The sequence below is a fragment of the Leucopleurus acutus genome (genome assembly GCF_964270905.1).
Source record: "Leucopleurus acutus genome assembly, chromosome: 1".
Classification (NCBI taxonomy): Eukaryota; Metazoa; Chordata; class Mammalia; order Artiodactyla; family Delphinidae; genus Leucopleurus; species Leucopleurus acutus.
The window spans coordinates 196,975,718-197,001,619 of record NC_139142.1 but is presented as its reverse complement, the minus strand read 5'-3'; the positions used below and the strand labels follow the sequence as shown (position 1 = coordinate 197,001,619).

Below are 25,902 nucleotides of genomic sequence, written 5' to 3'. Positions count from 1 at the left end.
TAACAAAATGGCTCAAGCTCATACGTATTTGTGGCGGTCTCGTGGGGACCGAGGTTTTCGTGGTCCTCCAGCACGTCCATGTGGCCCCAGCTGCCCCATCACTAGCTCCTAATGCTTTGGGTCCTATAGCATTTCTCCCCAGACCTTTGACCCTGGTGGAATCCAGTCAGCTCTCTTTCATCCCCCTACCCGGGCAGGAACCACTAATACAGGGCTGTCCTGCACAGCATTTGCTGAAGCTTTAGTGAATCAAGAGTGCAGATATTTGATTATAGCCTAGGGCAGAAAACAACTTCCAACTCAATGTCAGACATCATTGTTCACCAAAGGGATTTACTGGCGTCCATCCTCCGCTCCCCCCATAGGCCACGGCCTCCCTCAGTGTCCCTCTGAGAGTGGTCTCTTAATCCTCTGACCTCTGCCTCTTCTCCAAGTTCAAGGTCCAGCTCTGGTGTGCTTTCTTTCATGACATCTTCTCTGGTCATTAGAACTGAGGGTGACAACCCCTGGCGAAGGCCCTGGGACCCTTACTGAGTGTATCCTTCACGCGTGCCTTTCCACCAGTCGCTCTGTCTCCCAGCCATCTTCTCAGGCAAACCCTTGTTTTACAGGAAGGAAGCTCTGGCTCCTAGGTAAGTGACTTCTCCAGGGTCACATGGTGCGTTGTAGGTGGGAACAGAGTTTTTGGTGTCTCTCTCTTCTTTTTTTTTTTTTTTTTTTTTTTTCCTTTGGCCTTACCACGCAGCTTGTGGGATCTTAGTTCCCCAACCAGGGATTGAGCCCACGCCCTCAGCAGTGAAAGCGCTGAGTCCTAACCACTGGACCTCCAAGGAACTCCTGGTGTCTCTTGTTTAACATGTATGTGTAACATCTACACACTGGCTCACATAAAAGATTTTATTTTACACATACAGTAGGTTGTCTTGAAATAAAGCATGGCTGAAATTTATTAGAATTGAGGACCAGCAGGTCAGGAAGGCGGGTCTATCTGTCTGTCTAGCCTTCCCTCCATCAGTCCGCTACCAGCAGGCTGGGTCCAGGCAGTGGCAGAGGGTGAGCCGGCAGCCGGAGGGGGTTGTCACGTGGTACAACATGGCCATTTAGGGCCAGGTCTTCAGGGAGGTCTGGAATCAAAGTAGTTTTCAGAGAAGGAGATAATAAGCAAGGCTGGCACCTCAAAACATGCCTACAGAACACGAGACATGTGTCTACCTGTCTGCTCACCCCAATCCTTGTAATATCTGGGAATTGCACACATAGGTAGCTTCATAAAGGTCACTTGAGTGGATTGCAGTGGTTCCCCATCTTCACTGACAGGCTAACTTCTAACTTAAAAGATGTTCCCCTGTGTGCATTATGAAGACGTGAAGGATTTCCTTTTCCTAATTCTGCTTTTGAAGGATGTGGACTGTGGCATTCTTAGTTGTGCTCTTTGCTGTATAGGACCCAGCATGGGAAAATGATAGCTCATCTTTTGAACTCCTCCTGCTATGGGCTTCTTTCCTTGTATATACATTTTTTTTTCTCACTGAATCATTATAATAACAGGTGAGGAGACTAAGGCCTCTCCAGGTTTAAATAACTTGCCCAGGCCACATCTTGGATTCAGATTTAGGTCTTGGGGCCTCTTGCTGTCTGACTGTCCGACCCCTGCCTGTTCACAAACTGCATGGTCTAGTGGACTCTCAATACAGAGCAGTTTGTTTGATAATGTTTCAAGTTCATCTCCCCATATGTTGTAGATTACCAGCTTCAGTGCCTCTGGAGCCAAGATTCACCAGCGTAATGGGCATACTATTGGGCTGGCCAAAAAGTTCGTTTGGGTTTTCCGTTAGATGTGATGGAAAAACCCACATGAACTTTTGGGACAACCTAATAAATGTCAGTGAATTTAAAAGGAAATAAATGCATACATTTCTTTGTTTTAAAAGACATTGCACCTTGATTATAGAAGACCCTTTCGGAGTTTGTCTTTTGGTCTCGTCAAAGGACTGCGTTTAATGATAGCATCAGTAGTTGCAATAAGATCCTTTTTCTTCTATGCTTCTTTTCTGGCTGTCTCTTCTCCTTTCTGGTTCGAGTTCCGTGTAGCCCACAGTAGCCTGTCACACGCCAGCATCCTTTCCCTCCCGCACTGCTGTTGTTCACGCCTCCACCAAGTCAGATTTTTGTAAGAAGCAACGTGGGCTTAGGAATCCGGTTACTGAACATCTCTGGGTGGTAGCACTGCCGGAGGAAGCCGCGTCAGCCCCTCAGTACCCGGTACCCCAGCTCCACGGCCCGGCCTGTGGAGCGCCCGCCACGGGTAGCGCTTCTGGGCGACGCTTTGAGTTCCTCTCAGTTGGTGGCCCATCACGGGAGAGAACCCAGCACACGGTCACCCGGTGCGGGCCCCAAGCTGAGCTGGGATTTACCTTTGCAAATTCTGTTTTGTAAGCACATTGCACTTCTGTTGCTGGCTTGAACACACACGCCAGGGGAATATGGGCTCCTCTATTCTGCGTTCACTCCATGGTCAAGTTCATGTACTGCTTTCCCAGAGAAAGATGGCAACTCAGTTACTATGATACTTTCCCACAATTTCTTCATTTAGTATTTGGCGGTGGGGTAGATACTTGCTCTTTACTGCCCGTGGGTATTTATTAACATTTTAAAGAAACCGAAGAAAGAGCCCCTGAAAGCAGAGTTCCTTTTTTATTTTTCCAGTTGAAGTTTTTTAAAAAAACCTTTTTGCAAAAATGCATCATTTCTAAAATGGAACATTAGAATGTATCACCAAGCAAAAAGACAATGACTTGGCATATTCATTTACACATTTTCCAATTCATATATATTTACAAAAATGCAAATATACTGCTCCTCTGGTACTGGAAATTCCTGTTTGTCACTTGATGTGCCAGGACCATCTTTCCAGGGTGTTACAGAGCCTTCTCTGGAGTCACGGGAACTGGCTGGCTAGTCCATCATATGACTCTGTGGAGATAATAGAATATCCTCGTCTGTTCAGTCTCCTGTTGTTGGGTCCCAGTGGCCGAGGCCGTTAGTGGCCCCTTCTTCCAAAGGAGCAGGGCCAGGGTGTGCTTGTTTGAGATGGTAAGTCTCCGTGGACCAGGTGAGCCCGGCACACATCCCAGGGATCCTGGGGATGGCCGAGAGCAGGTGAAGGATCTTCTTCCGGCAGAACTTCCCCACTGAGGGAAGCGAGACTTTCCTGTGAGCGCGACGTGGGCTTCTGTGTCCCATGCTGCTGTTATTTTGGGACTCGACCCGCACAGCTCGACCTGTACACTAACTAATAGAACATCTGTATATTACCTTTGATTTTGTAGACACCTTCGTTTTTAATTATTATTTTTCAAATAGGTAGTATGAGCATATGGTACAAACTTCAAAAGGCACAAAAAGGGTATCCAGTGAAAAGGAAGTCTCATTCTGCCAGCCCTGAGCTTCCCTCCCTGTGAGCAGCTCCTGATGCCAGTTCTTGGCACGCCCTCCTGGTGGCATTCTGTACACGTACAAGGATGCGGGGCAGGTGCATGCGTGCATGGGCGTGCTTACGTGTGCACGGACATTCACCAGCAGTGGGAGTGTGACCTTGATTTTTCACCTAACAGTGTATCTTGGAAATCCTTGCATATATATTATATATCAAAACCCATAGACCACCCTCATTTTTTATTTATTTTTTGGGCCGTGCTGCACAGCTTGTGGGATATTAGTTCCCTGACCAGGGATTGAACCCAGGCCCTCGGCAGTGAAGGTGTGGAGTCCTAACCACTGGACCACCAGGAATTCCCCCAACCTCATTTTTTAAAAGGCTGCATGCCATTGTTGAATGGATGTCCCATTTCTCATTTAATCTGTCCCCTGTTCATAGATCATGAGATTGTTTCCAATCTTTTGTGCTAACAGACAGCGCTGAAATGAGTATCCTAGGATGTATAGCACTTCTCCAGAATATTTCTTCATAAATATCTTAAAAAGCTTTCCAGATAACAAGTTTTAAGGAGGCGGTGTGGTGTGTGGAAATGAGTATTAAACCAGGAATCAAGAAAGTCCTGTCACTCACCCTCAGTTGGATGTTGGAATACTGGTCAGTGCATCTCTCTGGGTAGGAGTGTCTTGTCGGGAAATTGAAGCATTTGGCTCTCAAACTGTTAGGATCTAACAGGGATTTAACAAGTACACACGTGGTCCTGGGCCTAGGTCCTTACCCTCAGGGATAAGGACCACCGACCTTGTGCCACGGGTGCTGTCAGGCCCCCAAAGCTCCTTGGATTGACTTTCTGCTTCCATAGCCCAAAGGTCAGGGGGCAAGATAAACGTAGGCAGAAGAGAGATCCCTGTCCTGCCCATCTCCTGGCTTGTCCCACTTTTTAGCTGTACTTCTAGGCACTGCCAGCTGTTCTTTCTCTATTAGACACTTTCTCTGAGCCCTGGGGTGTTTCTGTGCTTTTTACATTTATTTTATTTTATTTTCTTAATTTATCTTAATGAAGTATAGTTGATTTACAGCGTTGTTTTAATTTCTGCTGTACGGCAAAGTTATACATATACATATTCTTTTTCATATTCTTTTCCATTGTGGTTTGTCACAGGATATTGAATATAGTTCCCTGTGCTCTACAGTAGGACGTTGTTTTATATCCATTCTGTATATAATAGTTTGCATATGCTTGTGCTTTTAAAAAATGTCCTTGTCTCTTTCCTCTGCCACTGCAAAGTGGACCGTGACCTCTGGCTCCCTTCTGGATCTGGGAGGTCCTGTCCTTTGTGTTTGAGAACTCCAAGTCCACCTTTGTGATTCCTGGAGAAGAGAGACACCTGTGCGACCTCTGCTTGGCCTCTGACCCTTGACTGTCCACTGAAATCATGTTTTCTCTGCATCCCGTTTCTGGCCTTTGTACTTGGTCTCATATCCCAGACTCATCGCTCAGCCCTTCCACTCGAGGTCGAGCTGGTGTTTTCTCTGTTCCGGTGTTTCTACCCCTTCGGAGCCATCAGTCCCTGGAATCCCTCCAGCCTAGATGGGATTTGACCATCACCTTCTTGCTCTTGGCGCCTCCTGGCCCCTCCTTGCAGATTTAATGGCCTGAGACAGTGATTTGCCCTTCCCGCCGGGCATGTCTTGCCCCTTACTTCTTCACCAGATTTTTCTAGGGGAGAAGGGAAGCCTAATATTTTGCTGTGTTCATTTGGAACGTTCATTTAATGAAAGAATTGAGTAGGTCCATGGGCAACATCGGAATATACAAAAGAGAGAGTAAAAAATGAGTATTGGATTTAGCAAGGGAATTCACAAATAGGAATATCATTTGAAAAACACACTGAATTGTGAACTTTGCTGACACATTAATCTTATTATCTGTAACAGCGCTAATACAATATTGAAATGAATCTCAGCCAGAAAAAAACTTTTTTTTTTGACTTGTTAATCGTCGTCCTTCAGTAAACTCTGGAAGGCCCAGAAATGAGAAAAGTCATAGAAGTAGGAGCTCGTGTGAATGGGCTATTCTTCTATCAGAAAAACATTTGTGAGCGTGAGTAAGAAAAGGCTGTAGGAAATAGGGTAGTTTTTCACTAATCTAGACTGTCTCCAAGGTTACACTCTGCCAACAAGCTTAACCTTTTTAGAAAACTTGATTTTTCTGCTTGTTTTGTTCACCATTTTATCTTTTGGAACAGTTTTGCCTAAGATGCAAGGAAGTAAGCCTTTAAGAAATTTGCTTGTGGAATAGCTGGGCAATTTGAATGTAGTTTTTCAGTTACATGTAGTGATCTTAAAGATATCCAAACAATTTTTAGGAGCATTTTACATATTTCTTCCTTTATTCTGATCTTGGATAATCTGCAAAGACAGGTCTTACTTCACAAACTAAATTTCACGCTAGACTGGTTTCTGGCCAATGAGTATTGATAAAATTTTATGATGAGTTAACATTAACTCTTATAAGAATTGGGTTTTTATGGGAAGTAGGCCCCAAATGTGTTGAATAATAATGAAATACTTGTGGAAAGAGAAGGCTAATGAGAGAGAACGTATTTTCCCACATTTAGATTATAGTAAGAGGGAAAAGAACTAAAACCTTGGAAACAGCCCAGTATCTAAAAAAGGGGAATTGGTTAGCAAACTCTAGACCAGAAGCTAGCAAAGGGAATCATCTAGGTTCTACTCCAGCTGGGCTCAGATTGCTCAGGGCTTATTGGTCAGCCACTGCCGGGAGCCAGCCACCCTCTGCTGCTGACACCCATGGAAATATTGGAATTGTTGGCTGGTCCTACCGTGACCTCTACCCAATGCTCCAGCCTCAGTAGCTACCGCTGCCTGCCTCCTTGGCCGACCTTTATAATGATAAGGATCATTGTCAGGTTTCCACCCCTCACTGATCATAAACTTCTAGGGCAGCTTTGAGCTCGGAACCCTCCAAGGGCTTCTCCGTGACGTACTGCTTTGACCAGAGATGATGTGGCTTTAAAGAACTTCTGACAGGTGTTTCCTCCATCAGCCCCAGGAGGGGAAGGAAGGTACAGAGCAAGGGATGAAGCTCCCGCGTTGAAGAGGTGGCTGAAATTCTGCTGGAGGTCAGGCCGTGACAAAGCCAGGTGATGACAGCGGCAAGGTTAGCTTCTTGCTCTGAACACGCTTGTGCAGGAAGCGGGTGAAGAAGTCGTGACTGGAGTCGCACACATGAGCCACTGACAAAACAGACTCACTCGTGGGCCTTCAAGAACCTGAACTATAGATAAAATCCATTCTTGAGTTGGGCGGCCGGGTGATCAGCTTGTATCGGATGGGTGCCCCAGTCCAGCATGAGAACAGCCTGTGGCCAGTACCCAGGAGAGTTGGAGTCTGCCGCAGCCACCTGCCCCGCAGCTGTGGCTGTGAGTTCTCTTCCATCACCTGGGCACTGTGATGCTGCTTTGGGTTACCTTTTTCGTAAACTGTGCCAAAACTGCCTCATGTATTTTCTCTCCTGGGTAGTGCATTTCCCTCTAAATAAAGTGATTTGGTATCCCAAACAGAACACACATACACACCTACACCTAAACACACACACACACACACACACACACACACACACACTAAAGATCTGTTACCATTCAATAAAAGACAACTAGGCTAATAAAAAGTGTTCACAGGGGCTTCCCTGGTGGCGCAGTGGTTGAGAGTCCGCCTGCCGATACAGGGGACACGGGTTCGTGCCCTGGTCCGGGAAGATCCCACATGACGCGGAGAGGCTGGGCCCGTGAGCCATGGCCGCTGAGCCTGCGCTCCGCAACGGGAGAGGCCACAACAGTGAGAGGCCCGCGTACCGCAAAAAAAAAAAAAAGTGTTCACAAAAGAAGAGGTCATTCCCCAAAGAAGACCTCAAGATTGCCAATAAATATCTAAACAGATATTCATCCAGTGGAAACGCATAAACGAGATGATATATTGTAGTAATTACCTGAATCCTGGAGCCTGATTGGCTGATTTGAGTCCTTGGCTCTGCCATTATTTAGCTGTGATTTTCAGCAAGTTACTTAACCTCTATGTCTTGCAGTTTCCTCTTCTATAAAATGGGATTAACTATAATTGTAGGACTTAACCTCACAAGGTTGTTGTGACAATTTACAAGGTTGATATATATAAGGTGCTTACACGGTGAGTGCACTAAAGTGTTAGCTGCTCTGACAGTGACCGTGACGATGATGACAATAACAGTGATGATGGTGATGATGGTGATGATGGTGGTAATGATGGTGGGAGTGATGATGGTGGTGATGTTGATGGTGGTGGTGATGGTGATGATGATAGTGATGATGTGGATGATAGTTATGGTGGGATGCCAGATTGTTTCCAAATTGCTTGTACCAGCATTATATAAATATTACCTTTCCTCACATTCTTCTGATATTATTAGACTTGAAAACGTTTGGCGAGTCAGTGGATAAAAAGTAGAATCTGAAGTGGGTTTCATTTTCAGTTTCCTTGCTGCTGGTGAGGTTGAGCATCCTTTCATAAGTTTTTTGGCTGTTAGGGTTTCCTCTTTTGTGAATCATTTATTCGTATCCTCAGCCCATTCTTCTCTCAGTGTTTTGTCTTCCTATTGATTTTTGCATTGATTTCTCATTCACCCAGCAAATATTTATTTTATACCTCAGACACTGTTTTAGGTGCTAAGAATACAACGGAAAAGGCTGTCTTATGGATCTTATGTTCTAGTCAGAGGAAGACAAATAAATAAATAAGACGTTTTTAGCTAGCGATAAGTTATATGAAGAAAAGTAAAGCAGGATAATCATAATAATAGCTAGCATTGACTGAGTGATTTCTCTTTGACAACTATTGATACTAATGTATTAGCTCATTTTATCCTGACAATTTTTGTAACACCATTCATTGAAAGCTTCATCCTTTTGCAGGTATGGAAACTGAAGCACAGAGAGGTTAAGTAAAATATTCCAAGTCACACAGCTAGGAAGTAGTGGAGCCAGGATTCAAAACCAGGTGGTCTGAATCTAGCTAATGCCTGCAGTCCTGACCAGGATATTATGTTGCCGGTCTATACTATGCTGGAGATAAAATGTGAATGGGAAAAGAGCTTTTTATATGTTCTGACTTAATATTTTATCATGTGCTTTATAAATACCCCCCTACTTCTGTAGTTTTAAAATTTTGTCTATAATCACTTTGCCACAAAATATTTAACTTTGATGTAGTCAAGTTACCCCTTTTTATCGTACGGTTTGTACTTTTGGGTCCTTATTTAAGGAATTCTTTTCTTCACTGATATTATGAAGTTATTGTCATTCTTCTGCTTATTCATTCAACAGATATTTATTTGACCATATATGCCAGACGCTGTACTAGGCTTGGATAGATGTTAGCAAAACCAACAAAAATCACTGCCTTCGGTCTTAATCATTGCCTTAATCACCGCCTTTGGTTTTGTTTTCCACGTTTGGGTATTTAACTTATTTGGAATTTGTTTTTGTGATTCTTGGGTAGTAGCAAACTAATTTAATTTTTTCTGTATAGAAAGTCAGTTTTTCTGATACTATTTATTTAAAACTTTATGCTTTCACTACTGATTCATGATGTAATCATTATCATATATCAAGTTCTTGTATGCCGTGAGTTGTAACTGGTCTGTCTACTCCATTTCTTTGATCTGTTTATTTGTTCTTGAGCTCTGTTGTATCTTGATAATGTTTTAGTTGCAGAGGCATTGTGGTTTTTATAGACAACTTAGAAAATGCATGAAAATACAGCAGCGATTAAAATCACCTATAATCCCACCATTTTCTATGCAGCAAGTTGGAAATCAAGGGGGAAAATTTTGTAAAATGATTATAATATCAAACTACTAATGGTCCTTGTGGGGAGGAGCTAAGTGATCTCTCTGGTGGAATCCTGTGAAATCTAAATTTTTTCTTATCTTTGGGGTTTGCATACCGTGAATTGAGCTCTTAAAATTAATGTACTAGCTACGACAGGCTAAGCTGCTGTAACCCTGTGGTGGACCCTATAGTGTTACTGCTCAACATGATGGAAGTTCTCTCCTTTTTTTTTTTTTTTTTGGCCACGCCATGCGGCACATGGGATCTTAGTTCCCCGACCAGGGATGGAACCCACACCCCCTGCAGTGGAAGCGCGGAGTCTTAACCACTGGACCACCAGGGAAGTCCCAGTTTTTTTCCGTATTGATGGGACAGTCCCAGACAGGTGTTCAAGTGGATGGCGAGGGAACTTCCCTTTATCCTGTCCATCAGAGGCTGCCTCCTCCTGTCACGTGGTTCTGCCGTCCTCTACTGTCTCATCCTATACCTGCCTTCAGTCGGCCCAGGGGAGGGGGAGCCTGGAGGAGCAGCCCCGGAGCCTGTCTGGGCCAGCAGGAAGCGGCAGGCTCGCATCCACTCCCATCCCGCTGGCTGGGACTCAGCCACATGGCCGCACCTGACTGCCAGCGGTGGGGAAGTGTGGTCTCGCTGACACGCTGTGAGCTCCCGGACGAAGGGGGCATGGATCTTTGTGGGCAGCTGGTGGTCTCTCTCTCACTCGTTTCTCCTGGGGCAACTGTAAAACGTTTACAGTTTCCTGTAAAATGTGTTACTTTGCTCATTCCATTAAGTCCTGTCTGCAGAATCCCTGAATATATCTTTGAAGAGATTTCCTGGATGTGCTTATTAAATTTAGTTTGACATTTCTGTGGCTGACAAGGAGTTTGTTGGTTTGCACTTGGCGTTTGAATGTGCCAAAGATTCTCTTTAGGCACAGACGAAGTATCTTTCCTTCCTGGGGTAGCAAAGCGGAGAGGCTTTTCCTTATGGATTTTTTGTACGAATTCTTGGGGAGGTGGGAAATGGAACTTCTGTTCTTAAAGAGGCAAGAGATCTTTGTAAAAGGGCTGCATGATTTCCATGGTTAAACGTCTGGGACTCAGTAATCAGCCTCAGGCACTTAGAGTCTGAATCTTTTTCTTCATCAGATTTCGAAGAAGGATCTTCTTGAGCTGGGATTTTCCTCTATTATCCTGAGCCCTTTGCAGCATCTTATCACCCCCCGGGGACAGGAATTTCCACCTGCCACTTTTTCAACAGCTTTGATGATATGTAGTCCACCTACCCTGTGATTCACCCATTTAAAGTGTACAATCCAGCGGCTTTCAGTGTATTCACAGAGTTGTACAACTATCACCGCAATCAATTTTAGAACATTTTCGTCACCCCAGACTGAAACTCCGCATCCCTCCTTTGTGACTGGCTTCTTTCATTTGGTGTAATGTTTTCACAGCTCATCTATGTTGTTGCATGTATCAGTACTTTTTTTTATTTACAATTTTTTATTGCTGAATTAATATTTATTATATGGATATACCACATTTTCTTTATTCATTTATCAGTTGATGGATATTTGGGTGGTTTATACTTTTTGGCAGTTATGAAGAATGTTGCTGTGAACATCTGTATACAAGTGACTGTGTGCACAAATATTTTCATTTCTCTTAGTCGTAGACCTAGGAGTGGAACTGCTAAGTCATGTGGTAAATCTTTGTTTAGCGTTTTGAGGAACTGCCAGGCTGTTTCCAAAGCGCCTGCACCATTTTCCATTCCCACCAGCAGTGTGTGAGGGTTCCAGTTTCTCTACATCCTTGCCAAAACTTGTTATTATCTTTTTTGGTTGCAGTTGTCGTAGTGAGGGACTAGTGGTATGCCTGTCAGCTCTGATTCCCAAATTCTAGTCTCTTTGAGGCTAGACCCCTTCCACCCTTCCCCTGTACCCAACACAGTGCTGAGCACATACTAGATGGCTCAGTAAATACATGATAATAGGCTGCAATCAACTTTACCATGCAGGTAGGGAGAATTGTAGCTTTCAGAGATATTCTCCTTCCTGGCAGTGTGCGATTGGAGCTACCCCAAGGATTATTCATTCATTCAACAAACATTTGTTATAAAAATCTACTAGTGTTAGGCATTAAATCATTAGCAACCTTAGGGATACACAGGAATAGTTTTCTTCTGTACCCTGCACACACTGACACGAATGTGCACATAAATCATAAGCGCAGCACAGCAAGTTCACCACTTTACGAGGTGCCAACCCTGGGAACACTGAGGGAGGAAAACCCGAAATAGACTCCCAAACCAGAGAATGTACAAAACCATACTATCCATGGCATATTTCTAGCTCTGGTATCTGGCTGTGATATGTTTGTTTAAGCCCAATTGCTAGTCAGATATTTATGGAAGTCCTTAACTACTAGATGATTTTAAACATAAACATCACAATACATAGTACAGATTTGATTCTACTGATGGAAACAAACTGCTCATTTGGGGGTGGGAATGCATTACTGTTTTTAGACCACGAGGGTGCCACTTGGCGGGGTCTTCTTGTATCTCCAAAAATGAACACTAGTTTCTATTCCAGGATTAGGGAGAAGAGGGAAACACGAATCTATAGCTCATGCGCTTGTCTTTTAAACACTTTTTCTCACTATTGAACATGGCTTTCATGCTTTGACTCTACAGAGGAATGAATTACTTTAACTCAGAAAGTTTTCTGACTTTAACACATGAATAACTGCCTGTCTGTCTGTGACGTAGATTTTGGGTGATGAGGCTGGCCCTTGGGATCCTCTAAGTGGTAAAGACCAAGCCCACAATTCTGTCACGTTAAGTCAGCAAAACTTGGTCTCCCCCGGCACTACACGCAGCACGTGGGGACCTCTACTCCTCGGAGGCCTCTCGGGCCTCAGCTGAAGGAGGCCCATCCCCTCCCGATGCGTCATCTTGACAAGGCCCTGGGGCTCGCTGGGAGGGGAAGTCAGCAAAGAAGAAGGTGTGGCGGCCCTCGCGTGCTCTCACCTGGCAGCAGCACCTGTTCCATCCTCAACTTCCATTGGCTCAGCCTGCTTGGGCCTACTTTTCTCACTTGGGGGGTGGGGTGGGATGCGGAGTGTATGCGTCATCCTCTGGAACGCCCACAGGAGGGGAATTCAGAAATATCAGTGAGCACAGATAGTGTTCACCTGAGTAGGAAAACCCCAGTTCTCCTTCTGTGTTCTCCTGACTCTCACTGCTGTCACCCTCAGCGCTTCGGACACCAGGCGTCGGCGCCTCCCCACACCGAGCATTCCTGCAACGCTAGCATGGGCTGGGGTCCTACCATATAACTCGATTCTGACACTTTCTGCCTGGAGGCAGCGTCAGATCCCACAGGTTGAGGGCTCAGTCCTGCCAGACTGCCCTCTCCCCACTTCAGATGCCAATGCTAAGTCCAGGTTGTCACCTGTGCTTCTGACCGATCAGCTACAAATTGGAGTTTCCTAAGATCCCCTCCTCGGATTCGATTAATTTGAATCCACAGAACTCAGGAAAACACTTTCTACTGTTCACCAGTTGATTGTGAAAGAACGTGGTAAAGGATGGAGATGAACACGCAGATGGGCGAGGTGTGCGGGGGACGGGTGTCCATGCCCTGTCCGGGCACCACCCTCCCGACACCTCCACGTGATCACCAACCTGGAAGCTCTCTGAACCCTGCGCTTCTGGGGACTTCTGTGAAGGCTTATGATCGATCATTAACTCCATTTCCAGCCCCTCTCCCTCTCTGGAGAACTGGGGACGGAGCTGAAAATGTCAGGCTTCTGATCATGGCTTGGTCTTTGTGGTGACCATCCAGGAGCCCACGCAGAGGCACCGCACTGGAACCAAAGACACTGCTCGCTCCCAGGAAATTCCCAGGGTTTTAGGAGCTCTGTGCCAGGGACTGGGGTCAAAGACCAATAGATATTTTCTCTATTATTTCACACATTTTTTAAAGAAATGGGAGACCTTCTGTTCTTAGGCAGCTTACACTCTAGTGGGGAAAGAGGTAGCACTGGGTTTTGAGCGTGCCTAAATCTTTTTTTTTTGAAGTGTAGTTGATTTACAATGTTGTGTGAATTTCTGCTATACAACAAAGTGATTCAGTTATACATATACATTCTTTTTTTTTTCTTTTCCATTATAGTTTATCACAGGATATTGAATACAGTTCTCTGTGCTGTACAGTAGGACCTTGTTGTTTATCCATTCTATATATAACAGTTTACATCTGCTGACCCCAACCTCCCACCCCAGCCCTCCCCCAACCCCCTCCCCCTTGGCAACCACGTGTCTGTTCTCTATGTCCATGATTCTGTTTCTGTTTCATAGGTAGGTTCATTTGTGTCATATTTGAGATTACACATATAAGTGATATCATATGGTATTTGTCTTTCTCTTTCTGACTTACTGCACTTAGTATGATAATCTCTAGGTCCATTCATGTTGCTGCAAATGGCTTTATTTAATTCTTTTTATGGCTGAGTAGTACTCCATTGTATATATGGAATACCACATCTTCTTTATTCATCTGTCAGTGGACATTTAGGTTGTTTCCACATATTGGCTATTGTGAATAGTGCTGCTATGAACGTAGGGGTGCGTGTATCTTTTTTGAATTATAGTTTTGTCTGGATATATGCCCAGGAGTGGGATTGCTGGATCATATGGCAACTCTATTTTTATTTTTCTGAGGACCCTCCATACTGTTTTCCACAGTGGCTACACCAGCTTACATTCCCACCAACAGTGTAGGAGGGTTCCCTTTTCTCCACACCCTCTCCAGCATTTATTGTTTGTAGATTTTGTGATGATGGCTATTCTGACCAGTGTTAGGTGATACCTCATTGTAGTTTTGATTTGCATTTCTCTAATGATTAGCAATGTGGAGCATCCTTTGATGTGTCTATTGTCTTGGCCTAAATCTTGAACGAAAAGCAATCTGCCAGGAAATGAAGGAGAGAAGGGTGTCCTGGCAGAGGAAACAACATGCCTAAATGTGTAATAAGAACAGTACCTATCAGTTATTGATTGGCTTACTCCATGCCAGACGCTAAGCTACACACTGTGCAGGCTCCGCCTTGTTTAATTTCCCATAAGCCTCCCATCTGTGTGTTGTCTGTTGCCTTAAGAATACATGCTCCATAGGGCAGGACGTTGCTTTGTTCATTGCTGTATCTTGATGTTCCAGTAGCTTGCTGTTTAATAAGCCAGCAACCATTTTATTAGGCTCACAGATTCTGTGGGTTAGGAATTTGGAAAGGGCATGGCTGGAGGGAGTTCTGGCTGGGGATCTCATGGGGTCACAGTCAGATTTCAGCTGAGGCTTCCGTCAGCTGAAGGCTCCCCTGCAGTGGACGCCCAGGGGGGGCTCGCTCACATGACTGTCCGTCCATGCTGGCTGTTGACTAGAGCCCACCCATGTGGCCTCACCAGCATGCACACCTCTAGAAGTGGGTGGGAGCTTCTCACCTAGACTGGGAAGTCATATATTGACACATTTGTTGTGAATGATTGGTTGTGAGTCACAAGCCCATCCACATTCAAGGGGAGGGGAGCTAGATTCCATCGTTCATTGGGAGGAGTCTCTAAAAAATTTGAGGATGTATTGAAAACTACCACAGTCCATCTTCTGGCCATTAAAAGTATGCACATTCTCCCGCAAGTAGAATACATTTACCCTCCCTGAGGCTCTCCTGCAAATCATATCGCATTTTGGCTTATATATGAGGCTCAGGCTTGAAGTGCAGGATCTCATCATCTAAACCAGGTCTAGGTGGATGAGGGCCCTCAGAGTCCATCTCAATACCTGTAAAATGAGCAGGTATGTTGTCTGCTCCCCACATGCCCATTGTGGAAGGGTGGACAGGTGTAGGGGAGCCACGGTGGTGGTTCCATTCAAAAAGGGGGAAGTAGCACAGCACAGCCAGTGGTCCATAGCGGTTCTGAAATCCAGCCAGGAACCTGTCGCCAGTCCCTTGGTTTGAGTTCAGTCCTAATCTTCAGGAGCTGCTCTCCATGGCTCTGGCCTCTGTCCCTTGGGCTGTGGGTTCTGCCCTTTAAATCCTCCTTCCAAAAGAAAAGATGACTTTGCATCTGAGTGAGTGACCTTCTCTGTCTGCTTCCTGCCTGTAAAAGGCTGAGGGTCCAAAGGCCTCTTTGCATTTTGTCCTTTTCTGTCTCTTTCAAGCTGGTGTAATTCTTTAAAAAATGTACTGGACTTCCTGTTTCAATGTATAATCCAGCTGTCCCCAACCTTTTTGGCACCATGGACCAGTTTCATGGAAGACAGTTTTTCCACGGACGGGGAGGGGTGGGGGGATGCGTCAGGCGGTAATGCAAGCAATGGGGAGTGGCAGATGAAGCTTTCCTCTCTCACCCGCTGTTCACCTCTAATAGTGTGGCCCAGTTCCCAACAGGCTGCAGACGGGTACCAGTCTGCAGCCCGGGGGTTGGGGACCACTGTACTGCACGAAAGCCACACCCACCAACCTCTTCTTCAAGATAAGCTTTTCTCTACCTTGGTCTTTATGTGAGGCTGAATGTCCAGAAGATTTAGAAGCTGTACTGTTTAGAGACAGAATAGAAGAGGCACATCCTTCAGAAACCGAGAGGGTGTTTTGTCTGTTTGAAATGGTCTATGGAACACCACCTTGAAGATTTTCTGAGGTCCTGACCACAGCTGCATTCCAGGTTTGACTTTCTGTCCTGAGACCATTTCTTAATATGTACAGCCTTTGCCTTCTGGGGTTGCTGGGGATGAGGGACAGTTTAATTTTGAGTCTAGCAAGCCCTGCCTGGCCTCGTGTATTCTCTAACTTCCTCTCAACTGCCGAGAAGCTCATTCTTGAGTTAATGTCTCTCTGCTCTCATTTTCTTATACACAGCTGGGAGAAGCCAGCACGATTTCAGCCTTCTACCCAGAAATCGTTTTAGATTTTCATGCTCATTACGTCCATTCTCTATTTCCCACGTTATCTCTGGCGGCAGTTTTATAAACATTCCACTACTACATAACGAGGGTCCCCTTCCGTCGATCTTCCCATATCACTTCCTTTATTTTCCCAGGCCCTCACCACCAGCCTCCTTGAGACCGTCAGGCTTCTGCTTACAGTCGCCGCAGGCTCTTTCCATCTGGTCTGAAAGCCAGGGCTGCGTGTTTCGGGTTTTAGTTACAGCAGCCCTCCACTTTCACACCCCACGTATCTGGCTGAGTTTTTATTGCTGCATGCAGCACCGTTACAAGCCTGGTGACACAAAACAACGTTGCTTTATCAGGCTTGCAGATCCGGTGGGTGAGGAGGCTGGGAAAGGCAGTTCCTCATCCAGGGTCTCTTGTGCGCTTACAGACGGATGTTGCCTTGGGCTGGAGTCTTCTGCAGACTTGACCACGCTGGGCATTCATGAGGGTTCCCTCCCGTGGCTTCAGCGGGTGGTCTCAGGGCAGTCAGACCTCTTACGTGGCTCCTGGCTGCCCCCAGACTTGAGCATCCCAAGGGAGCCATGTGGAAAGTGCGTGGTCTTTTGTGACCTAGTCTCAGAAGTCATGTAGTGTCACTTACACTGCGTTATGAGCAAGTGACGAGCCTGCCCAGACTCAAGAGGAGGGAAAGAGACCCCCACCTCTCGATGGGAGAAGCATCAAAGAATTGGCAGACATATTTCGAAACCGCTTGCACCCGGAGCAGTGTCTGGCAGCAGGCCTTGCCATGCAATCGTATCCAGCGAGTAGGCACTTCCGCCTCTTATTATATCTGCTTGTTAGTCTTTGGGCGCTCAGTGTGGCCCCTGTAATAACAAGCTGTGTTATAAAGGGGCTTTCTTGTATTTGAAACGTACTTTTGGAAAGTAGGAATACAGGACTTCACATTCTACACACTTTATTCCAAATGAATTAGAAAGCTAAATATTTTTCCCCAAAAGTCATAAAGCTAAAAGAGAAAAAGTTACAGAAGGATACTTATGTAATTTTGGAATTGGGAAGACTTTCTAAGCAAGATTTGAAAGCCAAAAAACCACAAGGGAAAAATTTTAAGTATTAGACCCCATAAAATTTTTAATTGTCTGTACAGGAAAAAATACCATAAATTAAGTGGAATGCTAAAAACTAAACTGTGTATTTACAGTCTAAACAATGGACAGCAAACTAGGCAATGGAATATAAGCAGAGGGTAGTATCTCTCATAGGCCTGTTGTGAGGATTAAATGAGATTAAAGTGCCCAAAGTAAAAATTCTTAATAAATGACAAGTTCTATCCATGCTTTTATAAAGGGCACCTACAAATCATTGTTTTTTAAGATGGCTAATGGAAAAAGAATATGAATGAGCTATTCGTGGAAAAATATAAATGCTCTGTAAACATATAAAAAGATACGTAGGGCTTCCCTGGTGGCAGAGTGGTTGAGAATCCGCCTGCCAATGCAGGGGACACGGGTTCAATCCCTGGTCCGGAAAGATCCCACATGCCGCGGAGCAACTAAGCCCGTGCACCGCAACTGCTGAGCCTGCGCTCTAGAGCCCACGAGCCACGACTACTGAGCCCACGTGCCACAACTACTGAAGCCCACGCGCCTAGAGCCTGTGCTCCGCAACAAGAGAAGCCACTGCAGTGAGAAGCCCTCGCACTGCAGTGAAGAGTAGCCCTGGCTCATGCAACTAGAGAAGGCCCACGCGTAGCAACAAAGACCCAACACAGCCAAAAATAAATAAATAAAATAAATAAATTTATTTTTAAAAAAAGATATGTAGCCTCACCCCTGGTTAACTAAAGGAACATTAAATCTACAGTGAAATTTTTTCTACCTATCAGATTGTCAGGTATGAAAAAGAATGGTTATATTTCAGTGCTGGCAAAGACATAGGGAAATTGCTGTTCTCATTTACTGTTTGGTCCTTTGTTCTTCTACAGGTAAGGTAATTTTTCCTCTCCGGCTCTTTTCATCTTTGATTTTCTGTAGTTTGAGAATGATTTGCCAAGATGCCATTTTAGGGGCATTTATCCTGTTTGGTGTTCTCTGAGCTTCTTGGACCTGTGGCTTAGCACCTGCTTTTGACTTGGGGAAATCCCCAGTCATTATTGTTTCAAGTATTTCTTCCATTTCTTCCTCTCTTCTCCTTCTGGTTCTCCCATTACACATATGTTATACTCTCTGTAGTTTTCCCACAGTCCTCGGATGTTCTGTTCTGTTTTTTCCATCTTTGTTCTCTTTGCTTTTCAGGTTTAGGGAGGTCTCTGAGGTTTCCACTGCTGTATCCTCAAGCTCAGAGATTCTTTCCTCAGCCACGTCCAGTCTACCAATAAGCCCATCAAAGACATTCTTCATTTCTGTTGCAGCGTTTTTGATTCTTCTCGGTTCTTTCTTAGGATTTCCATCTCTGCTTACATCGCCCGTCTGTTCTCACGTGCTGTCTACTTTGTCCATTTGAGCCCTTAGCATATTAATTAGAGTTGTTTCGAATCCCATGCCTGATCATTCCACCGTCGCTGCCACGTCTGGCTCTGATGCTTGCTGTATCTTTTCCAGGCGTGTTTTTGGCCTTTTGGAATGCCTTGTAGTTTTTTCTTGATAGCCAGACATGATGTCCTGGGTGAAAGGAACTGCTGTAAGTAGGCCTTTGGTCATGCGGTGGTGAGGCGTGTGGGGCGGGAGGCATTGCGGGGCCCTGTGATCCGGCCTCAGTCTTTCAGTGATCCTGCGCCTCTGGACCGTGAGCTCACAAATGTGAACAGGATGGCTAACGGGGGCTGGAGTCAGTCATTTCTTTTCCCCAGATTAGTTAAGCTCTGACCGTAGCTCAGGCTCTGACTGTAGCCCAGCTGCTTAGGCTCTGGTTGACTAGTTTCTGCTGAGGACAGACCTTGTTAAGCACAGAACGTCTGGCATTTTTCAGAAATGATCCCTCTTCCCCTCCCTCTACCAGAAGCACGAGGGGATTTTTCTGTGCTCTCTACTGTGGGAACCTGACTGCGCTCCTGAGGGTAGAACTCACAAAAGCGTGGGAGACCCTGTGACTGGGCTCCTGACTCTGGGTCTTGTTCACATGTAGCCTCCAGGACTCTGTGAATTGCGGTCCAGGTGTTCCTGCCTGAGCCCTGGCTCCCATGGAGGTTACCACGCGTGAGTCTCTGCTCCCAGAAGCTGTCTCTCCAATCTTGGGGGCAGCAGTTTGTCCTGTGTCCCTGCCTCCCACCCTTAGGGATCTCAGAAGAACTGTTGACTTTTCAGGCTGCTGGGATGGAGTGGTGACTTCCAAGCTCCTTGTATTCAGAACCAGAAACTGATTTACTGTTGGTATAGTGGAAACTGGAAGAGTATTTAGTAAAGCAGGCTTAACTATCCACTAAAACTAAAAATGTGCATGCCCTTTGACCTCACATTTCCACCTTTGGACAAACTAGCATGAATGCACAAAGATGTAAGTACCAGAATATTTTTTTGCAGCAGCATATTTTATGTAGGAATGGTTACATAAAATATGATATACTGACACAATGGAATGCTACCCAGTTGCTAAAAAGAAATGAGGTAGCTCAATACATCCTGACATGGAAAGAAAGAAATCCCAGACACATTTGTTAAGTGGAAGGAGAAAAGGAGCCAAGTTTCAAAATAGTGTGTTTAAGATTCAATTTTTGTTGAAAACTTACTCGTAGTAAAAACGAAGGCATGCTTAGAGAAGAAAGCCTATTTTAGAAGAATTTATACCAGAAGAACTATTGGCTGCCTTTGAGGGACCCTGTTATAAGGCTGTTAATTAATGACATTTGTGTCTTATATAATGAATATGTATTTGATAATTAGGCAAAAATTCAAGAAAGAAAATAGGAACAGATAGAGCTAATTAAGAACAATAGAACAGAATTGCTTATTTCCATCACTTTTCCCTGCATCAGGGGATAATGTAATAATAATATCTGACTCAAAATTTGAATTTACCTTCTGGGAATACTGTGGGAGAGTAGGCCCAAAGAAAGGGAAATTTTAAATCTCCTTGTGTCTCTTTTTCTCTTTCAGAAGATTATAGCTCTAATATGATAAGGGTTCCAAACAGAAATGTTTTGCCAGTGAACTTTTTTTTTTCCTGTAGAGTTTTTTTATTGTTAATCCTTCTAATAAAAATCTTTATCAGGAAAAATGCCACCCCCTGCAGAGATGCCCTTTCTTTGGTTCTCTTGTGTCAAGATTAGTGGTTTGTTGTGCCCAAGAGATGTTTATAATGGAATATTTTATGACATGTATCTCTCCCTGAAAAGGCTGATTTAAAAGTAAGTTAGTGGAGCAGTGATACCTGTGAAAGCTGTTTGACTTTGGCGATAAAATAGAGTTTATTGCTACAGTTTTCCTGCTTAAATGACATCTAAGAACGCTGCAGGATGACTGAGCGTAGACTAATATTCTTCTGGGTTCCTGGACCCAGTTCCAGTGGGGAGGTAGGGGTGGAGGGTTCCCACATAGCACCAAGCAATTCTCAGACGCCAGCTGGGTGTCCTGAAATTCATCTCAGTTCTGACACCGTCTATGCAGAGACAGCATCAGATCCCACAGGTTAGGGGCTCAGTCCCACGAGACTATCCCCCCCGACCCCTCCAAGGTGTAAACCCAGGTTGTCACATGTGCTTCTGACCAGGCTACAGATTGGAGGTTCCTAAGACCCCCCTCCTTAGATTCGGTCAATTTGTTAGAGCAGCTCACAGAACTCAGAGAAACATTTACTTTCTAGATCACCTGTTTATTATAAAAGGACGTAACTCAGGAACAGTCAGATGGAAGAGGTGCCCAGGGCAAGGTGTGGGGAAGGGGCACAGAGCTTCCGTGTCCTCTCCAGGCGCCACTGTCCCCAAACCTCCACTTGGAGAGAAATCACCAACCTGGAAGCTCTCTGAACCCCCATCCTTTTGGGTTTTTATGGAGGCTTCGTTACATAGGCATGATTGGTTACATCATTGGCCATTGGTGTTTGATTCAACCTCCAGCCCATCTCCCCTCCCGGAGGTCAGGGAGATGGGACTGAAAATTCCAGCCCTCTAATCACAGGGTTGGCTCCCCTGGCGACCTGCCCCCATCCTTAGGTGCTTCAAGAAGTGACCTTCTTAACATGACATAAGGGACACCTACCTTAAAGTTCTAATCTTTTAGGAAACTCCAAGGGGTTTGGAAGCTGTGACCCAGGAACCATGGATCAAGACCAAATATAGATGAAAAATATATATTTTGGTCATCTGCAAGTATATATATATTTTTATCAATCAGAATATTGCACATCCTAACGTAGTTTTCCCCTCCTGTGTATAACATGTGTTTTTCCTAAATGATTAATTTCATGCAATTCAGATTTTACATAATGACCTGTTGTTGTTTTTACAAACCCTGTGAATTTCCTAACAGGAGTCCCGGAGGTGATTTGGGTGCCAAAAAGAAAAAGAAGAAACAGAAGAGAAAAAAGGAGAAACCGAATTCCGGAGGCACCAAGTCAGACTCGGCATCTGATTCCCAGGAGATTAAAATTCAGCCGCCTTCAAAAGTGAGAACCGTGTTTTCTTTTAACCTCCGTGGTGTCCCATGTGTGTGAAAGCGGGTCCAGGCAGCTTAGGCGAGTGCCCTGTTGGCTCAGAGGTGTAGTTAGGGTGTTGCCGTGACTGTGTACTGTGTGGTCACAGCAGGGTATTTACAGCCTTCCCAGGACTGATGTTGGCACCCAGAAAACTAAGAGGTCCGTGCTGGGCTTCTATGTGTGTGTGTATTCTGCCCACATCCCCCCTTTCTCAGTGAATTAGTACATAGGTTGTAGTCATAGAAGAAAGTCTCACGGTGACCTTGTTAGATTTTTGTTTCTGGTTTTTGGGGTTTTTTTTTTTGTAGTTACGCTTAATATTTGATTCCCTTTTGTTCAGAAGATATTCACATTTTCATTTTTCTGGGTGTCTAATTACCTGAATAGCACAGCACCATCTGGCAGCAGGTTTCAGCAGGAGCAACCATGGGTAAGTCTCACGTTGACTTTGCCTTGGACCAGTCTGCAGTGGCCATTCTTAATTCTATTGCCAAGGGTAGGAAGTAACCCATTTTGGACCAAACCAGAAGTGGTCCTGCTGGGCCCTGCATCTCTGTATGCTTCTGGAGATGCCGATGCCAGGCGCCACTTCCCTGGGGCCACCCATCATCCTGGTTGTGAACAGAGACCTCGTGTGCTGGGCCCAAGGAAACAGAGCCCTCGATGCCAGAAACTCACAGCGAAAAGGGGTAGAGTTAGAAGCATAACAAAGCAGAGGTCATCTGATTGTTGTAGCTCCAAGTAAGTTGGGCAGTGCGTGGTGTCATGGCAGGAGCTCAGTCCTGCCCCAAAGCTCTCAAGCTGTGAGCCTTTGCCAGGCTCTGCCCCTCCTTAAGCTCATTTCATCTGCAGCTTGGGGACATGCCTCCTCCCCAGCTCATAGGCTGTTAATGAGGTCACAATCAGACCATCTTTATAATGTGGTTTTTATACCATGTAAAGCAGCGGTCCCCAACCTTTTCGACACCAGGGACCGGTTTCGTGGAAGACAGTTTTTCCACGGACCAGGGCCGGGGGGATGGTTTTGGGATGATTCAAGTGCATTACATTTATTGTGCACTTGATTTCTATTATTATTACATTGTAATATATAATAAAATAATTATACAACTCACCGTAATTCTGACGGGAGGCGGAGCTCAGGCGGTAACACGAGCGATGGGGAGCGGCTGTAAATACAGATGAAGCTTCGCTCACTCGCCCGCCACTCGCCTCCTGCTGTGCAGCCCGATTCCTAACAGGCCACGGGCCGGTACCAGTCCGTGGCCTGGGGGGTGGGACCTCTGCTGCGGAGCACTGTGTATACATGGCAGTTGTTACTGTTACACCAGTTTTGTGGGGTCTCAGGTTTTTTTCTTGCACAAACTTTACATCTTACGACGTTGAGTGAGTCTTGCAGGTAGTTTTGTTGTCGTTGTTACCTGTTTTACACATAAGGACCAGGAATCACTGGGAAGGAGAATTCCTTGCCCCAATTTTTCCCTGATTGCCTTTGTGGGGTGAGAAGAAAGTGCAGTTTCCCTCACTAGCTTTTCAACTTGCTTCTCTGGTAATAAATAGTCTATCCACAGACATAAGTTCCAAGGTAACTCATATAAGGTGCACCGTAAGCTGGCAGGATATCTTGTCCATTTCTCATCGTTGCTTCATCAGACAAATGTGGTGTTATTTACATGCAGTTGTGACCATCTCCTTATTCTTTCTGTCATCACCATCAGCTGCTGCCCAGCCCTGTACCCCTGGTGATTTAGGGCCCTTCCCCTGCCTCTGGTCACTTATAAGAAACTACAGAATGGGGATTGGGGATTAGCAGAGGGAAACTAGTATGTGTAGGATGGATAAACAACAAAGTCCTACTGTATAGTGCAGGAAACGATATTCAATATCCTGTGACAAACCACAATGGAAAAGAATATGAAAAAAAATACATATATGTATAACTGAGTCACGTTGCTGTACAGCAGGAATTAACACAGCATTGTAAATCAACTATACTTCAATAAATTTTTAAAAAATAAAAAATAAAATGAGTGGGTGGTTGGAATTTAAAAAAAAAAGAAGAAAAAGAAACTACAGCCAAGCAAGGCAGGAGGAACTGCTACCGTGGTATCGTAGAGAAATTCTTTTCTTTTTTCATGAAGACTAAGTCAAAATTGTTTTAATGTGGGCTTTTCACTGCATTTTAAAAACTGCGGCTCCTTTCCCTGAAACTGATGTCAGCTCTACATAACACCGTCATTTACAGTGACCTTTAGAGATTCTTCAGTTTAGAGAATGTTGCAGTCTACGCTCAAGAACCAAAATAAAATGATATTTGGGTTCTTGTACACTTCTTAGTGATGAAGGACTTGAACATTTTTTCCAAGGTATTAAATTGGAAAATAATGGGCAAAGAGTACAGTTGGTGTTTAGTATTTCCCAAGGAACAGATATGGAGGAAAAGAGGCATGTCTGACTCTTACACCAGAATATGATAGTGGGAGGCTAATGCGGGGTCAGCACACATTCTCACCTTTCCAAACACCCCGTGTGGTGCTGCTCTGGTAGGTGGTTGGATAGGTTTAAGAATTTATCATAGCTGAGTTTTCCTTACTGCTCTGTCACTATGGATTTGAAAGTTGTACTTACTTGAATCTACTTTGAGTGTCATCTATAAAAATATTGACTCACGGGGCTTCCCTGGTGGTGCAGTGGTTGAGAGTCCGCCTGCCGATGCAGGGGACACGGGTTCGTGCGCCAGTCCGGGAAGATCCCACATGCCACAGAGTGGCTGGACCCGTGAGCCATGGCCCCGCTGAGCCTGCGCGTCTGGAGCCTGTGCTCCGCAACGGGACAGGGCACAACGGTGAGAGGCCCGCATATGGCAAAAAAAAAAAAAAAAATTGACTCACTATATTGTACACCTGAAGCTAATATAATATTGTGAATCAACCTAACTTCAGTAAAAAACGAAAGCATTTAATAGTGAGCATTGGGATATGACTATTTCATGAATGGTGATTTCATGTAAAGACTGCTGGTCAACCTGCCAAGGCAGAAACCACTCTGAAGGCTTCTTCATGCAGACGGGGTACCATCATTGGCTCCTTTGGAACAAAGATGCTGATGCATGTTTGTTACAAAAGGGTTGGAGTTTGGTATAGCCCTGTTAGAGGATTTAACTCAAATAGCAGGAAAGAAGGGTTACCATGGCAAATTCGGTGCAGATACTGTAGGTATATTTTTGTAAGACTGGGTTCTACGTGGCCTATTTTAAGATAAAGGGGTGCATGTTCAAGCATTACTAGCTGAAATACAGCTGTGCTCTCACCCTATGTAAGTTGCAGATCTCCTAGTTGATTGCACTGTTGGGAGTTCAAGTGAATGTAAATTTCATTTTGCTAGAAATCAGTTACTTTTGTGTGGGAGGTTCAAAAGAGGCCCAAACAAGAGAAATATAAAAATACAGTAAATTAGAACAACAAAACTATTTTGTTAAATTAGTATGTGTAACTGATATATATGAACCTGATGATTCAGACCTCAATCAAAATATAAGATGAACGGCTTACAGAATTTGTGGCAGTCCTGGGTGAGGCTGTTAGACTTCCAAGAGGAGACATTAAGACTTTAACCTACCTCTGGTTAGACTCCAGCACTTTGTTTCTTGGAATCATTTTAGGGGCAAGAATCTTAAGGGAACCCAGTGAGTAAAGCCACCACAGGATGGTCTGTATTAAATAAACCCTGTTGTACTGGGTCAAACAAGCAGGCTTCCCAGATTCAAAGATTTGCTCCAGACCACAGACTTCAGAGTCAAAACGGGACAGAAGTCCAGAGCTGCTGTTAATAAACCATTGAGGATCGATGGTACCTTTCCTTGGTGCCCATGGTGTTGACATACAGGGAAACCGAAGACTCTGAGACTCCTTCTAACAAATTCTGAGCCCACAGCGAAGAGCATTCTTTGTATGGCATCAGAATTCTAAGATGAATCAATAATTTCACGTGTTGAA

At 44.8% G+C, this 25,902-nt stretch overlaps 1 protein-coding gene across 2 annotated transcripts in view; it reads left to right on the top strand.

The window, feature by feature from the left end:
• Window positions 1-25,902, top strand: part of NMT2 (N-myristoyltransferase 2) — a 57,303-nt gene that overhangs the window by 5,826 nt on the left and 25,575 nt on the right. For both annotated transcript variants that reach the window (XM_082845726.1, XM_082845727.1), the window contains exon 2: window positions 21,742-21,877. In XM_082845726.1, the coding sequence (XP_082701852.1) occupies window positions 21,742-21,877 (136 nt within the window). The remainder of the gene's footprint in view (window positions 1-21,741; window positions 21,878-25,902) is intronic.